The 17,261-nt window shown below is 38.1% G+C and overlaps 1 protein-coding gene across 5 annotated transcripts in view; it reads left to right on the top strand.

Annotated features, from left to right (window-relative positions):
• The window catches only part of MPP3 (membrane palmitoylated protein 3), a 26,621-nt gene extending 9,360 nt beyond the window's left edge, over positions 1 to 17,261 (top strand). For 2 of the 5 annotated variants that reach the window (XM_042787341.1, XM_042787337.1), the window contains 13 exons: positions 663 to 744; positions 2,181 to 2,266; positions 3,741 to 3,815; positions 4,889 to 5,085; positions 6,906 to 6,970; positions 8,136 to 8,156; positions 9,873 to 9,914; positions 10,363 to 10,527; positions 11,239 to 11,319; positions 12,723 to 12,816; positions 13,612 to 13,720; positions 14,605 to 14,727; positions 15,666 to 17,261. In XM_042787341.1, the coding sequence (XP_042643275.1) occupies positions 663 to 744; positions 2,181 to 2,266; positions 3,741 to 3,815; positions 4,889 to 5,085; positions 6,906 to 6,970; positions 8,136 to 8,156; positions 9,873 to 9,914; positions 10,363 to 10,527; positions 11,239 to 11,319; positions 12,723 to 12,816; positions 13,612 to 13,720; positions 14,605 to 14,727; positions 15,666 to 15,848 (1,323 nt within the window). In that variant the 3' untranslated portion in view covers positions 15,849 to 17,261. The remainder of the gene's footprint in view (positions 1 to 662; positions 745 to 2,180; positions 2,267 to 3,740; positions 3,816 to 4,888; positions 5,086 to 6,905; positions 6,971 to 8,135; positions 8,157 to 9,872; positions 9,915 to 10,362; positions 10,528 to 11,238; positions 11,320 to 12,722; positions 12,817 to 13,611; positions 13,721 to 14,604; positions 14,728 to 15,665) is intronic. The other 3 variants (XM_042787338.1, XM_042787339.1, XM_042787340.1) reach the window with 3 other exon arrangements.

The following is a 17,261-nucleotide window of genomic DNA, read 5'->3' as shown; positions in this document are numbered from 1 at the left end:
TTGTAGCTAATGTTCTATTAATTAATACCTACATTTGCATGTAAATCAGTGATGTATGGTAAGACTATGTTTGGTAGCTGTATGTAAACGTTACATTGACAAGGTAGTCATTTTATACAAATGGAAAAATTGATTGCCTCAGAAAAAACGATTGCATCGGGGAAGAAATCTGCTAAAGTGCTTTTTGTATACAACAGTAGGAGAGCAATGACTTTATTTGTGATTAAAGCTTTACGTTGCCAGCAAAGGTAGGAGAATAAAAAAAAATACCTAATTACTTGGCTTTCCTTGCGTGTCTATGTTAAAGCACTGGCTGTATTGTATTAAGATTCAGATGACACATAGAGAAGGCTTGTTGTAAGAAATTTTGTTTTGCACACTTGAGTGACTGATCACCACAATAATGTAGGTAGTGTAAGCACTCAGCAAAGGCAGCAGGAAGGAAGGTTTGTGCACCTTCCCACAATCACATGACGTGGGCACAGGCAAGAGTTGAATAATGGTGAAGATTGACAAGGAGGAAGACACAAATTATAAAACAAATGAACTTGAGTTTAAAAGACATATCAACTTACATGTTATTTCACCAGTTGATGTATTCTAAGAAGATTTCTTATGATGGTTTCTTTGGGGGGGTGGGTGGGGGTTATGTTTTATTTCAGGGAGCCACCATCAGAAGAGACGAGCATACGGGAGCTGTAATTGTAGCAAGGATCATGAGAGGTGGTGCAGCTGATCGCAGTGGTAATTTTCTGAAAAGGGGATTTGAAATTGCATGTGCAAAGTGTTTTAGAAATTCCAAAATTATGCATGCACGCATGTACTGTATACACGTACCTAGAGCGATAATCTCTAACTATATCTAATGGTTATTCATTCCAAAACCAGTCCTTTGGACACAGGTGTTTACCTTTTTTTTTTTTTTCCAAATAGTCTGTACGTATGTAACACCCAGTTGAAATCTTAATAGGCAACAGTTAGACGTCAAGTCTGAACTTGTATGTAGGCCGTCTGTGTAGTCAGTGGAGGGAGACAGACATTGCTGGAGAACAAATTTCTTCCTTATTGGCTATAAAGGGAGCCTACGTGGTAAGCTCACTTGACAGCTGAATGTTGACAATTGAATTTCTGGCATCTAGTGGCAAGAAAGACTTCTGTGCGTAGGCTGTCATTCAGCATGCTTTCAGGATCTACAGGGTTAATTCATGGAGATTTTGACCTTCCATTTGCTAGAAGGTGACGATCCAGATTTTATTAAATAAGCTGACTTGGCCTCATACAACATTTATAGACTCCAAGCCTCATGCACTTTGTTTAATATACAAGTAATGCAATTCCCAAAGTAATGAATTACTGTGATGAAAAGATACTAGCTAATTACAGCTTTCTTCTTGATTGTTGTAATTCTTCAAATTAGTGTAATCCAACGAATGTAATGCAAAATGACTAGAGCGTGCGCTTCGTATTTCTGTATTTCATCAGTAATCTATTAATTTAATTAGATACATTTTTCTCTGAAATAGCTGCCAGGAAAACATACCATCAGAGGTGAAAGAAGTAGCTCAAAGAAAGAAATAAACATTTTTTACCTTTAATCTACTATTTTGGTTTATTCAGTGTATCGTGTTGTTTTCTGTTTCGCTTTACTGACAAATTCTTTCATGTCAGTTAACAGTAGTTATATAACACAAGTACACCATTTCTTACTGAACTGGATAAACAACCTAAACCTTGTAAGGGCCTCTTTATGACTTGTTAAAAAAAAATAGTCCAGCATTCTTTCTGGGACTGTGTAGTGTTGATCTGTCGGTTGATGGCCATGCTATTCCTGCCTGTATAGTCAGCAGCGTGTCTCCTGACTCTACAAGGTTTGATCATCCTCATGAAACTATTCCAGTTTTGTATTTTTAGTGCTGATCTAAATATAGAGGCAGTGATTTTCCAGAGTATCTTGCCACATGTTCTTTATCTCCATGCTGGTATCCTATGAGACTGTGCTGCATGAAAAAAAAAAAAAATGCCGTGCAGAGTAAGGATGGGAAACTTCAGAGCGCACTGACAACAACAGCACTTGGCTCTAGTAGGAAATCCATTAAGCTGGGGGGAGGAAGAAGAGGAGGTATGTGCTGTGCTGCTTTCCTGTCAGTAGACTAATGTTAATTTGCTTACTACCTTTTCAGGTCTTGTCCACGTTGGAGACGAACTAAGAGAAGTCAATGGTATTACTGTGCTTCACAAACGACCGGAAGAAATAAGTCAGATTTTGGTCTGCACTGATTTTAATTTTAGTATCTCTTCTGTTGGGTGATTAGTAATTACAATAGATAATGAAATTTAACCATGAGTTTGAAATATATATAGAGCTAAAAGATGCAATCCCTGCTTGTCTTTGCATTAAGGGTTTTTCTTCTCCCAGTGGATTACTCTTTTGACTTCAGAAACTTCTGTGAACTGAATTGGTACCAAGTAAAATACAAATATAAAGCTACCTGTTGCTCTGTCAAGAACTTTCATGCTTTGTTCATGACAAGCAAATTGCAAGTTCAAAGTGTGTTCCTAGAAGATAAGCAGTTTATTCATAATACGGTATGTTGGGAAGCTGAAGAAGGTCTTGGCTGTGTGTCCAATAGCTGTCAGTCTGCTCTTTACCCGCCAATCCCTTCTGACATTAGCAAATTCTTACTTCAAGGTTCTCTGATGTTAATGTCCACAAATCGTGGTAGAAAGTGTCATTCTTAGGCTTATTTGTCTGTGACTTCTCTTTTGTGGCTTGGTTTCCGCTTGTCTTGGTGAGGAGTGAGGTTAGGGACACAGTAAGAAGAATGGCAACGCTGGGAGGCTGAAGTATCTGGCATTGGTTCCATCACCTAACTTAAATTTAGATCAAAACAATCCTGAATAAGGAGAATGCCTGCTTTTAACTTGTCTGGGGGGAGGATCAAAATCATATTTAGAAATATTGTGTGAAGTTTAATTTGTGGAGACCCTGGGATGCTATTCATCTGTCCCATTTTAAATGCCTGCAATGTAACAGGGTTTTTTTCATGGTTTGTTTTTTGAGGAAGAGGTACAAAAGTTTGTCCAAGCTGATTGTTGTCTGGATTTCCCCTTTAATCTGTGCAGAATAGCAGGCTTCTCTAGGACACAATTCATCTCATCCAAATTAAGGCATTTAAAGAATATCAGAGAAACCTATTACAGATTTCCAAAGGACCTAAAAGTGGGGTTTTATTTACTGTAACTAATAAATAAAATTTACTTGCAAAGACTTTTTGAGTGAAAGTAGATGTTTACTTTGTAGATGTTTACATTTCACCCTAACCAGTTAGCCACTGTGTGGGGAAAATAGAGCGGTATTTTTCAAAGGAGCACTTTAAAGTGGTTAGTCTGCAAAAACTTAAGTTAGTGTCGTACTAAGAGCCACGGAAGTATTTAATGCCCTGTGAACTGTAATCCAGAAAATAATGCAGTTGCTAAAAGCAACTGAAGAAATTTTAATGCATGTCTTGATTTGTTCTAGCCAAGTAGTTACAGTAGATGATGTCTCCATGGGGAAGACACTGCTGCGGAGGATACGTGGAACATCATGATAGTCTCCGTAATGAGGTTAAATAGTGGATTAGCTTGGCCTGTTAAATTTCTGAGAAGGGACAGACGCTAGCTCCTAAGCTGGAACTTGAACAGTCCGCATTGTGTCCATGTCCTACTTTCAAAGTAAAAAACATTTCTCTCTTTTTCAGGCTCAGTCTCAAGGATCAATAACGTTAAAAATAATTCCAGCCATCAGAGAAGAAGATCGTTTAAAAGACAGCAAGGTACGCAACTTAGTGAAATACTGACGCGCATTTTTTCACATTTACACAATTCTGGCATCTCTGTAAATGCAAGATTCCTGCTGTTGCAGTGAGGAGTGTCACAGACCTGTAACTGAACTAAAAAGATAGCAGAGCACTTTCTTGTTGTAAAATGCAGTGTCCTTTTATGCTGTAGAATTACTTCGATAACTTCTCTCTTCTTTATCGTCTCGGCACATGTTCTTTCACAGCATTTCTGAAATCTAGCCTCTTCTTTTGTTGCATGTAATTAAAATCGGTGTTCCTTCCAGTCTCCTTTTACCATGACAGCTGGCTCTCTGTCCATTATCTCTGAGCATTTTGCCACTTACTTGAGCCAAAGGAGACCTATTTGCAAACAGAGCTGCATTCATCATCTGACCCCATTAGCCCACTGCAAACATCAACACGCCTCTCAAAGCGGTCCATTTGCCCTCCTTGATCAGCAGCGGCTTATTGTTTGACTGGCCCCTTACAGGATTCCCCTGTCAACCTCTGTTTCTCTGTTTCTTCATTTCTCTGTTTCCTTGCTCTCAGTTGCCAGATTTCTCCTAGTAGCCCTGCAAATCACTTTTAAAAGTAGTTCTACTGTGATGTGTTAAATAGTGGTAAGATACAAATCCAAAGATGAATAGTAGATTTTGATGCATAAAAGGAACGTTTTAAGGACAGTCTTTATAATTGGGCAACTCTGCCATAAATCCCTTTTTATTGTTTTCTCCCTCCCCTTATTTTTTTTTTCCTTTGTTTGTTGCATTTTGTATTTACATAGACTGTGAATTGTGTTTCTTGGGACTTTGATCTTTGAGTCCCATGTGCCACAATGTCAATAAGTAATGGCTGGTATGTGCTTGAAAGGTAGTTTATTTTTCTGCACGAGTAAGTCAAAATACTGATGCAGCTTGCTAGGTTTTGGTATTTTTGAGTACCATAATGCATAAAGGAGAGATAAAGAGTATACATAGTTATCAGCGTAAGCACTGGGGAAGCCTATTAAAGGTACTTTGAAATTCCAAATAGGACAAGAAGAAAGGATATGTTACTTTCTTTTAAAGGTGTTTATGAGGGCGCTTTTTTGCTATAATCCCAAAGAAGACAGAGCCATTCCTTGCCAGGAGGCTGGGCTGCCATTTAAGAGACGACACGTCCTAGAAGTTGTAAGCCAAGATGATCCCACATGGTGGCAAGCAAAGCGTGTTGGAGATACCAACCTCAGAGCAGGCTTGATTCCCTCAAAACAGTTCCAAGAAAGGTTTGTCAATGAAGATTACGGGTTTTTTTGCAGACATAGTGTCACTGATTTTATGCTGCTTTTTTTCACAGGAAATGAAGGGCAGGGTCATGCCAGGGTAAATACTAGATGCTTAGAGGAAAGTCCTAAAAAGCTCCATCTTCTCCAGTTATATAATTAACTCCCTTGCTTTCCTTGGCTAATTTGCCATTGCCTTATGTTTTGTAGCACGAGAAGAGAAGCACTTTCTAAACAAATGCGTATTAAATGAATTGTGGAATATCAGTCGCTTGACCCTCTTGGCTTATGGAGACAGTGTACTTCACAGACTTGAACTTCCATAGTATAAGAGGAAATGCTGATTTATTGTAACAATTTTGAATTTATGCACGTAGTAGTAGTAAAAAAAAGTGTAGCCAATCGTTCTTCTGGCTCTTAAGAGTATTTAGCTTGGATCCGTATATCTTTCAGAGCTTGAGGTTTGTTTTCACAGCAAGATATGTGTATCTTCTAAAGCAAAAATACTGCTCAAGTCTCGTATTTACAGTACAAAAATCTTATATTTAAGAAGGAATCTGATATAGGCCAGTGGTCTCATGGTGTGATTCTTACTCCAAATTACTGAATGTGTCATCTTTGGATTGTAGATGTTACAAAGGTGGGGTATCTAAGAATTAAACAGGTCTGATTCTATTGCTGGCCTCCAAGATTTCCATAAGGTTTCTAATAGAGGACTTTTTATAGAGGACTCTATGAATGGCCCTTTGAAATACTAGGCAAATTCTGCCTGAACACTGTATCCCTCTTCCTGTGCATGCATGTATGTCAATAGATGCTGCTGTACTGCGGTGTTTGGGTTTTTTGTTTTGTTTTGTTTTTTTCCCAGATGTTGTAAACTGCATTTCAATATATGCAAGAATAGAGATTGCTTCAGTGTCTCTTTCCCCTGAGAAATGAATCTGTAAATGCCTGAGCATCTTCTTTAGTCTGTTATGAATGTTGGTCTGTTGCAAAAAAACACTTGGGAAGAAAATGTGGTTTCCCTTGCCAGCAGTGAAGGGTTTCTTGTTTGTTTTTGGTTTTTTGGTTTTTTTTTTTTGTTTGTTTGTTTTGTTTGGTTTTTTTTTTTGTGCTGGGTTGTTTGGGGGTTTTGGTGTTGGGTTTTTGGGCAGGGGGATTGGGGTTTTTGGAGCAAAGACTGTGATATTAGGAGTTTAGCTCTGGTTCATGATTTTAACACTTCAGAAATTTTTACTTGGTACTCTGTTCTTACATTTTCACACAAGCTGGGTAGCTTGGTTTGTTTACTAGTAAACAACAGAAAACTTCAAACTGATCTGGAAGGAAAGAGGCAACTTCTATGTATGCATAGCTGCAGTGATGATGACAGGCAAAGGTTATCTGCTTTTGAGCTCTCTTTGAGGTTAGTTGTTTTAGGATTCTGGCAGACTAGAATTTTGCCCATCCTTTGTAAAAATGGCAAATAGAAGTTGGATTCTTAGCAGAAATAGGATAGAATAGAATAGTTGTTCTCTTAATCTTGCAAAAAAGATTGGATGGTGAAAAGGAAATAGGAGAAAAAATATATTGAGAAAAGTAATGTGCTGTTGATTTCTGTGCTCTGATGTACAAAAGCCTAAAAGGTTTTAGAATCTTCTCTCTCAGTCACTTATCAGTAGCAATCATGGTTTTAAAAAGACGTATTTTAAAATGTGGATTCAGAGATATTTTATATTTGTAAAGGAAAAGCACTATTTCATTCTTTATTTTCAATGCTATATGTTATAAATTCTTTATAATTCTAAGCTTATGTGGCTAACATATAATTATTTTCTATTTAGACGGCTGACTTACAGAAGAACAATAGGCACTCTGCAGAATCCCAGGACTGTGAAGAGACCATTATGTAAGTCTGTTCAGTTCCTTCAGTGATATCTTAGTTGACACTGACTTCTCAGTATTTTTCTGTTATGTCAATGATGATGTGCTTGAGTATGTTTTGTGTAACCTGTCACTGATTGATTTGCATGGATACAAGCTGCCACATGAGAGGATTTGGGTTTGAGCTTTATCCAGTGTTGCTAGTGCCTGTTGTTTTCAAAACACATGGCTGTCCCTCTCTTCCTGCTTTCAAGAACATGAGGCCTTACACATGGTTTAGATGCTTTAAAATTTGCTAGTGTTCCCAGTTTTTCTACAGTTTGAAACTTGAAATCTGCAAAAATAAACCAAGCGCACGCTTCTTGAAATTCTTACATAAGTGCATGAAATGACTAGGCTCATATGAAAATAAACTGTGCCTTGAAAGAGGATAAAAATCATTGGAGCTGTCACCACCATCTGCATTTCAAGCTTAGTGTTACGGAGCTGGTCTTAAGTAGACTTTAAAGTGATTCTTCTTTATAGCTCTGAAGCCTCTGTCAGTGAATTATTCACACAAAAACTGCTACTTGTGATGAAACTGTTAGTGATGAAAGGCAAAAGACATTCTGTATTAACCTCGAATATAATGTTCCTATTGCTCCTGGGTACTGAGCACAGCTACTGATGTACTGGGCAGCCCTCTGACTGTGTGAGGCCAGACACTGTGCTGAGGGCCACCCTCACGTAGACTAGGCATCTAGGAATTGTCCATCTTCAGTGATAGAAGTGAACTTCTGACCCATGGTGCATGGCACATGTCATGAAGAGATGCATTCTTATACTACATCATGTATTCTTATACTGCAAAGAGGAGGGAAGATGCCCAACCACATTACAGAATAGCATTACTGATTTAAATGAAGCTTTTCCAAATTAGTTTCCATTACGTTCAATGTTAGGAGGCATGTAATGAGGATTGCTACTTAGGCTTGTTCTCAAGACAGTTAAGCTGATAACTGGTTATAATACTAAATTTTAGCAACAAACTCTTTAATCAGTTGTTAAGGGTACACTACTGCATTTTTTTAAGATAGAGAAGCCTGTTAGATCAGATTAGAAGAACCTTCCTTTCCATCCTCTCTAATTTTACTCAGTCACTAACCAGTCTTTTAATATCATACCAACTCTGCCTTTCATGCTAACTACAGATGATCAGTCTTCTGATAAAGGTAGGTACTCTCCTAACTCATTTTCTGTCTAACTGTAAACGCCAATGCATTTTCTAAAATATTTGCTAAGCCCCCAGGCAAAGGGAACAGTAGATATACCTTGTTCTTACAGCAGTTTCTACCTGAGTTGTTATTTAAACTAATTTAATTCGGATTGATGACTTAGGTAATGATAACGTTCAAATTTACACCTGATTCAAGAGAAAAGATTTGTATCATGTGATACGCATTTACATGTTCTGTTGGTTTCTGAGTGAGGTTAAAAGAGTTGAGAGTTAAATGCTGTCTTTGTATCTGGTTATTTTTTAACAAATACTGGGGTTTAACACTTTAGAGCACAAGTATCAATCCAAATTGTTTTTTCTTCACTGTTCATTTGGACTGTTTTCTGTGTTACTTTCATTATGAGCAACTGTGTCAGGCTCATGCAGTTTATATGTCACTGTACCACATGCCTTTCCAAATACCAGGTGTTTTCTGTTGAATTCTGCATGCTGTGATTTTTTTTTTTTTTTTCCACATTACACATACTTCTTGAGAGTAACATTCCATGTATCTGTATTCCATCAACTCTGGTGAAAGTACTAATCATATTCTATAATTAGCTGGCTGTGACAGGTATACCCTGTTACCCTATCAAAGCACGAGTATGAAACTAGAGCCTCCTTTCAACAACAGAAAATAGCTCTGATCTTAGCTATTGCTACTAGTAGCTACTGTTAACGTAGGCATAATGTCTTATGAGTACACATTGGCATTGCTTGATTGCATAACTGCATGCAACTATTCATTAAAAAACAAAACTCCTTCTCTGGATTGGTGCATTGTACTAAAGGTTTAAGCTGCATGTATTTTTGCCTGTGGTTGGGCTTGTCCTGGAACCATACACCTCCTCCTTAAAATGAGTAGAGTTCTGTGGATATTACAGTGCACAGGTGCCTAAATTTTAACAAGCCAGGTAGCCCTCCTTCAGGAAGTGTGAGAACTTGGTATTTGTTTTAGGATGGCAGCATCGTGTTTTGCAGCTACATATCACGGTTTTATGTTGCATACTTTTAGGGGCCTTGGGTGTGGTCATAGTTTGAGGAGGGGTAGACTGGCTTTTTTTAACATAGATTTGCATATTATTTTACATGCATATGACAAAAGCATCAACTCTTTACATTTTTAATAAAGAATTAATAAGCACTGATAACAATCAAAAGGAAAGTGTTTAGAGTTCATATTTCAGTCATCTCTGATTCCCTTTTTTCAAACCTAAACGACACTGACGTGTCAGAAAAGACAATTATTCATACGCAATCATACCCGTGTACAAAGTCATACATTAAAAAAGAACTCTGTGCTTGCATAGTCTTCTTTTTTTGCTTAAGTCTGAATATTATACTTTTAGCAGCAGCACTGATCAAATGTAATGAATGCTGAAGAGTATAAATTCTGGGAACCGTAACTACCGAGATGTAAAATTCTCTTGTGCAATGTTGACATCAAGGTTTGTTTTTAAATATAAGCCGCTAGCCAAGGCAAATAATTTTTTGTATCATTAATATTTGTGCTAGAAAAGCATGTGCAAATAACGGATGATATAAAAGTTCTTCCCTTGATGAACCACACTCGTATTGCGGGCACTGTTCAAAATATCTCCCTCCTCCCTTCTCACTCTCCTTTCCCCTGTGCCCTAACCACCCCCTCACCTCCCTGCTTTTTAATTTACAGAAGACTGTGACTGTGAAGGATACTTCAACGGACAGTACATAGGTGAGAAACCAAAATCCCTTTCCTTTTCCCTAATGCCCTCCACAAAAACAAACAAACAAAACAAAGAGAACCCCCCAAAAAACAAAACCCCACCCCAAAAAAACACCGCCACATTAAAAATAAAAACGTGACTTATTTACACGAGAGTTAATTTCCCGTATATTCATAAACCAAATTATCTCTGTGCAGAGGCATAACTGGACTTGGACATAGCCAACACTTGGCAACTCAAGGTGATATGAGGGGGATTTTATTCTAGATTGGGTGCTTGGTTTTCTACCTGATCTAGATGAAAAATTTGCATAAGATTAGCATGTGTGCACTAATTTGTTTATAAAAAAAAATTTTGAGAGTAACTCTTATTCAAAGAGTAACTTCTATCTGAACAAGCTTGAAAATTAAGATAAGTAGAGACGTGGTTTAACGTATCTTTTGCTTTTCTCTAAAGCTGGCTTACGCAGGAGCTTTAGATTAAGTCGAAAAGATAAGGAGAACAATCTGAATGAAGTAAAGCAACCAGAGCAGGCAGATGCGGCAGAGTTCCTAACGTACGAAGAAGTCACGAAGTATCAGCAGCAGCCTGGTGAACAGCAGAGGCTGGTGGTTTTGATTGGTAAGGTACACAATTAGTTCAAAATTCTTCACATATCTCCCTCTTCCCTTATCACCTGAACTCCAAGAGGCTTTCTTTAGGTGTTTAGTTTGGGGTTTTGTGGTTCTGGTGGTTTTTTAAAAGGTTTTTCTGGTTTCGGTCAGAAGCTGTTCTTTTTTTCTAAATGACATTTAAAAAAAAGAACCAACCAACCGAAACAAAACAAAACGACCAAAAAAAACACAACCAAAACCACAACCAAACTCACCAAAGCCTTCTAAAAATAATGATGCAGGACTACTTTTCATTTTTCTCATTCACTTTCCATTGGTTCTCACTCAAACATGCGTATACTTATGCTGTCAGAACAACTGATGAAAAGGAAGATGTTAGAATTATCTAACAAAGTTTTGCATGCAATTTTAATTCGGTGTGCTTAACAGCTTTCTGTTAAGCCACTTTCCCAGGATGTCCTAGGGAAATAAAACTGACTGCTATCACAGATTTTCTGACTTAGTGCCTGACAAATGTTTTTTCCAACAGCTGTTCAAGGATTCAGTTTGTTCCTGATGGTGCTCTTCAAAGCAGAATGTGGCAGGTCATGAGGTCTCTCATGTACAGGTTTCTTCAAGAACACTCCTGTATCGTTATTTGTGTGAAACTGATATTATTTATTCTCTTTGCATTATTTCATTCCACACAGAAATCTGTCAGTCAGTTCTATTTTATTAGGTTGCTTGGGGGCCAAATTAGGTGAGCTCAAGCAGAAGGTTGTGTCAGAGAACCCACAGGAGTATGGTGTTGCAGTTCCACGTGAGTAAAACTGAGTTTAGTGTGTTGCCACATTATTCCATAAATTCTGTCTAATAGTGTAGTGCTAGCTGCACTGCTGAATGGTAATTTCTGTTTTGAATATTGATTATATGCATATTTCAAAAGTACTTCAAATTATTTTTCTCATTGTAATATACTGTGTTTGCCCCTACTAGCTGAATAGGTCACTAAATAACTTGGGACATATGCACCTTGGAATTTTGTCAACTCCGTTGGTTTTTTCTTTGTGTGTGTGTTTTCCCAAGTGAACAGACTGCATTTTCTCAGTGTCCATTAAAAAAATTAGAAACTGAATACAGGAACAAAAAAATAAGATTTTAAATTGCAAGAAGAACTGGTGAAAAAAACTAGTATCTTAAGATTCGGCCAAAACATTACCTGTCTTTAGAAGAGGATGATTTTTCTTCAGAATATCATACCAGGTAAAGTTTAAAACAAAACAAAGTAGACAACGATAAATGAAGTCAACATTTTTACAAGTTTTTAAATTTTATCTGGGCTGTTCAAACAAGCCAGTCACAGTGATTGAGGAATTATAGTGATTCTGCTGCATGATTTTGTTGCTAGAGTTACGCTGAAATTTTTTTGCTGGAATATTTTCTAAAATAAAAAAAGATACTGGACACACACACACACACAAAAAAAGCATCAATATTTGTATTCCCCAACAAGCTACTCTTGCAGTCCAAGAAATTAACACTGACGACACTGTTTATATGTTGTTTAAGATTTTCAATCAAAGTCTGTTAGGCAGATGTTCAATTAACAGTAGAACTCATATGGGGTAATTTTTACTTGAATTTAAACTCGTACACAGAAAGTAGCAGACATCACTTTTAAGGCATAAATTTCTAGAATGATCACCAAAGCTTCTCCTACAGTAATAACAATTATTAAAAGATGCTGCGACATCAGAGGTAAGGGACATAGATAATTATGCAAGTTTCACAGCATGGGAGAATAGTCAGGGATATTCTTACTCTAAATTTGGAGGCAACATAACAGGACTTTAGATATTTCCTATTTTTATTTTCTAAGTTTCAAAGAAAATTAGTCTAGTATTCCAAACAGTTAAGAGAGAGTTTTCCATAGGATGTACTCGACTGGTTCTGTCAGGTGGGAGAAGTGCGCCTCCTAATCTTTGTGCTAGTTACAGCACGCTTGGGAACAAAACAACTTCATTTTTGGTCTTACAATTTTTGAGATGATTGAGTTTAAAACAAAGTTATAATGTTTGATTTATATTTTGTGTTAATTTGAATTTGCCAGTGTGTAACTACCTTGTTTGCGGTAATGACAATGTGACTGGAACTAAACAGAGAAAATAGAGTTGTTTGCAAAGGTTGATCTGTATCCTGTGTCTTGCTTCCATCCTCTTCTAGATACAACCAGGTCAAAGAAAAGTCACGAGAAAGAGGGAGTAGAATACAATTTTGTCTCTAAGCAATCATTTGAGACAGATGTGCAGCAAAACAAGTGAGTTAATTTTAAGATACCAGCATAATTGACTGTCGTTTAAAAATACTGCTAGTGAAACCTTAGATCATATGAATACCAAAACCCAGGAGTGAAGTTGGACTAGCTGTATTAGAAGGGTTCAGCTTTCCAAGTAAAAAGCTCTTTATTCAGTCTGGACTGTTAGCATGAACTCAGAAGTTTGATAAGAAGCAATTCAGAAACGACACAGGACTAGTAAGAGGATCATAAGTTAGAATTTAAGCCTGCATATCATAAGTAGTATGACTGGTCAGAATTTAATCTAGTGAAAGTAACAGATATTTAGGCGGGCCTACTTATTCTTCATTCAATATGATGGGTAACAAGTTCCATCGATAAGTCCACTTTAAAGTGTGTTGCAGACTGAATCTTCGGATATAAAGGATTTTCTGTAAGATCGAGTGTGTGTCCTGAAAGTACAGACTTATGGCCAGTCTCCATCCAGAAGATGGAAGAATTTGAGTCCATTTCCTTGCCACCTTTGTTCTGTTTTCTGGAAAAACATCCTCTTTCTTCTGTCAGGCTTGGATACCAGTCAGCTGAATTCATGCAGCTTCCTCCCCTATTTGTCAGTAGTGCTGATTAGCCATTAGTGACATGTGAAAAAGACTATTGCTACTAAGCAGCCAGAAGGAAAAAAGTAATCAGAAAAAAGAAACCCTTTCTTCTCGCCCCCCTCCCCATTTGACTACTTTGACTTGAGCAAACAGCTATCAGATCCTGTAAATTAAATATTCTTTGTGGATGGTATTTAAAAATGTATTGACTTTTTAGATTTGTGGAACATGGAGAATACAAAGAAAATCTGTATGGTACAAGTCTTGAGGCAATCCGGTCTGTGATGGCCAAAAAGAAGGTTTGTTTGGTGGATGTGGTACCTGAAGTAAGTTCTACAGCTTATTTTATAGCAAGCGTTTCGTACTAGGCTGCCAGCCTAAGTAACTGATGTTGTTCACTGTTCGTGGCTACTTGCCCTGCAAAACACAATGCTGCTCTTAGAAACAACAGTGCTAAGAGGTGGCACGACTGCTAGCTAAGCAGAATAGGGCTCTTTAGAAAGCAGTGCAGTTTTTACAGTCCCTAGAAGATGTCTAGTTGATACAGCCTAGATGTCACTCTATCAGTTCTCACTGTGGGATTTTTCCCTTGCTGTAGGAGAAATGTGCATCACTGTCCTAGCTTGATTAAGGCGTAGAGAGAATACTTCGAGCATGTGGATGGGTTTTTCATTCTTGTTCCTTCCTATTGCCGCTTAAGCATTAGTAGCGTTGTAATCGGTGCCAGTATACCTGCTCTTAATCCCTCCACAGTGGGAGTTAATCTTTGAAATTTTGATTCAGATTTTGTAACTGGGCTAGGAGAAGACTTGTAATACTACCTCAGATGAGTTCCAGGCTTAAAATTTCCAGTCTTTGGCCTCTTAAGCAAAGCAAACCATAACTTGCCTGTCAGTCAGGGGTTTTTTTTATGCTTTTCTCTGTATCTTTCACCATGTCCTTGTTGCTGGTATCACAGCGCACAGCAAGGCAGGTATGCAGTTAGACCATGCTCCAGGAAGCTTATGGACTCTTGTAAGCTAGCCAGGACACTGCCATTAATCTTCCTTTTGAAGAGCAAAAGGTTACTGTGGTCAGCTGTATTGTACACAGGACTTCACACCACAGTGTGTGCTAGTAAAACTGTTGAATCCAATTTGAGTAGATAGATTGCTGACATACAACAACAACAAAAAAATTTTAAATGGTGCAATAAAATATCTGTTCACAGGCAGTAAAGCACTTGAGGACTCCAGAGTTTAAGCCTTATGTTATCTTTGTGAAGCCTCTCATTCCAGAAAAGAAAAAACATGTCCTAAAATCTCCCCTGTCAGAAGAAATCTCAGCCCCCCTTGTAAGTATTCTAACTTTAATCTCTTCTTTTTAGGTAAGAAAGAAGTATTTGGGCTAGCATTTCTATGATACAAAAGAACTCCTTTTTCATGACAGCAGGAGTCAGAGTGGGGCGCTAAGTGGGTCCTGTGCACATAGAGCCTTTCAGCTGGAACTTTAGCATGAGATTTTTGACTCCCTTAAAACTTTACTATATAAGTAACATCAACCAAAGTGCACGTTTTTGTCTTCCTTGTGGATCCCTGTACATCACTCAAGGCTGCAGCAGGGGAAGCTGCTGCTGAATTCAGATAAACTAATACATTTATGATGAGCAGCCCCAGCAAATGATAAAGGTAGCCACCTTTTTCTGATACCTCCAGAGTGACACCCACGCAGGCTGTCAAGCGGGTACACACAAAATGTATCATGTGGATGTCTTACCAAGACCAAACCTAGACCAACTGCAATCCGGTGATGTGTAAACGTGACCGGAAATAGAGTGCATAATGTCATTACTCTGGGTAACCTGAACCTGAATTTATAGGAAACAGAACATAGTTCACTTAGACAGTTTTCATATAAGCCCTTAAAATTACTGAGCTGGGGGACAGTGGGACCAGCATTCCTTTTCAGCTTTTGAGGAGTATGATTTCCAGCTGTAAGTTTAGGCAGTGACTAACCTCACAAAATGCAGTGTCACCATCTTACGTCCCTCCTGTAAAATGTTTTTTCCCCCTCACCATCACCTCTTGCATTTTTGAAACAGCCTACCAAATTCCAGCAGTAGCATACTGCTCCTTGATCTCAGCTGTAATATCTTATATACCTTTTCCCAGTGGTAGCAGCTCTTGTTCAATTTCCTTTCAAAGTAATGACTTACTGTGGTAAAATACTTGAAAATGCTAGCAATTAAAAAGACATGCTGTAAATTTCATACCATCCTCTTGTGTTGATCAGCAGGACGAAGAACAGCAAGAAATTATTAATTCAGCAGCATTCATTGAAGAGCAGTATGGCCATTTAATTGACACTGTACTGGTGAAAGAAGATCTCCAGAGTGCATGTAATCAACTGAAAACTGTGTTAGAGAAACTAGACAAGGATTCATTTTGGGTGCCGGTCAACTGGGTTAGGTCATAGTTTGTTATCATCTGTTTAAGGGAAAGATTGCATAAAAATGCCTTGTAAATATATGGATTAGGAAAAGGAAGTATGTCAAATTCACTTCAAAACTGCTCATCTATCTAGAAGGTAAAATACATAAAGACTATGAGAGAAACTAAACAAAGTCAGAAGCCGACACTGCCTTCCAGAATCAAAATCTTGAATAGCAGCTGTCATTCAAATGTGAATACTCAGATTAAATCTATCAGTAAAAGATTGGAGTGACTTTTAGACTGTAAATAGTACATTCTGTACAGTGAAGTTTCACAGAGGGTCCCATACCTCCGGAGCATTTAAGTAGTGCTAGGACACTAACCAGCTGGAATTTTCATTCTTTGCCCACAAATTTTGTGGCATCTGAACAAAGTACTTTTCAGGAACCAGTAAGCCTACAGCACAAGCTACTTCCGCTAGGTGAGGGGGGGTGTCCTTGGGAGAGTGCTTACACCATGTCAGTTACTCAAATGTTCAGCTGGCACTCAAGCCAGCAAAACATGTTTCCCTTCACTCAGGACCATTCGCAGCAAATCCTTTCCAATCGGGCACTAAAACTAGGCCAGTTACATTAAGTTGCAGATATTTTAGTGGCTGGGAGATGGGGATTTTTTTTATGTCCATCTCCCGTTTCCCAATGCCTCGATGTTGTCTGGCCACAGGTATTAGTCTGCTCATCCATAGCTTATGCCCGCTTTCCCAATCTCTTCCTACTGCCACAGGGCAAATGTTAAACAACCTCTGAACACAGCTGTGTGACTAGCCAGCTCATAAACCTGAGAAACTTTACATGAAAATAACTGCATATGACTTAAAAATAGGACTTCTAAGAAGGTTATTTTCTACAAGACCTCTTTGCCAATGCCACGTGATGGGATCCCACCTTGACACCAACCTAGTGGCTCTGAAAAGGGTGCTAAAAGGTAGAGGCTGAAGTAATGGGTAGCTGAGCTACAGGTATAAATCATCATCCTTCCAGCATTTATGACTACCTTTGTTCCAAATTGGGTAAAGGCTTCCAGAGCATCTAACTGGCTACATCAAGTCCTGAAGCAGGAATCGTAACTGTTAGAGGACTCTGTACGTATTTCAAGAGACTTGGTTACACAGGATTTTTAGATGGATGTTAATAAGAAAAGGCAGATATGATTCTGGAAGCACCTATGCTTTGTAATTATTTGAAAAAATGTATGACTTGTACAGGTGCATGTTAGCTGAAACTAGTTCCTGTTTTCCAGTGCCTGCTGAGATCTAATCTTTCCTGTGTATTGTGCCCTTTAACATGACCTTTTGGTGCACCAGTCTCATTCCTGGCATTTAACAGCATGATGTTGTTCTTGTTCCACTGCATTTAGCAAAACGTCAATGTTCTATATTAAAAGTGCATTTCTTATA

The sequence above is a fragment of the Tyto alba genome, unplaced genomic scaffold (genome assembly GCF_018691265.1).
Source record: "Tyto alba isolate M040663 unplaced genomic scaffold, T.alba_DEE_v4.0 Super-Scaffold_12, whole genome shotgun sequence".
Classification (NCBI taxonomy): domain Eukaryota; kingdom Metazoa; phylum Chordata; class Aves; order Strigiformes; family Tytonidae; genus Tyto; species Tyto alba.
This window is presented reverse-complemented; position numbering and strand designations above follow the sequence as displayed.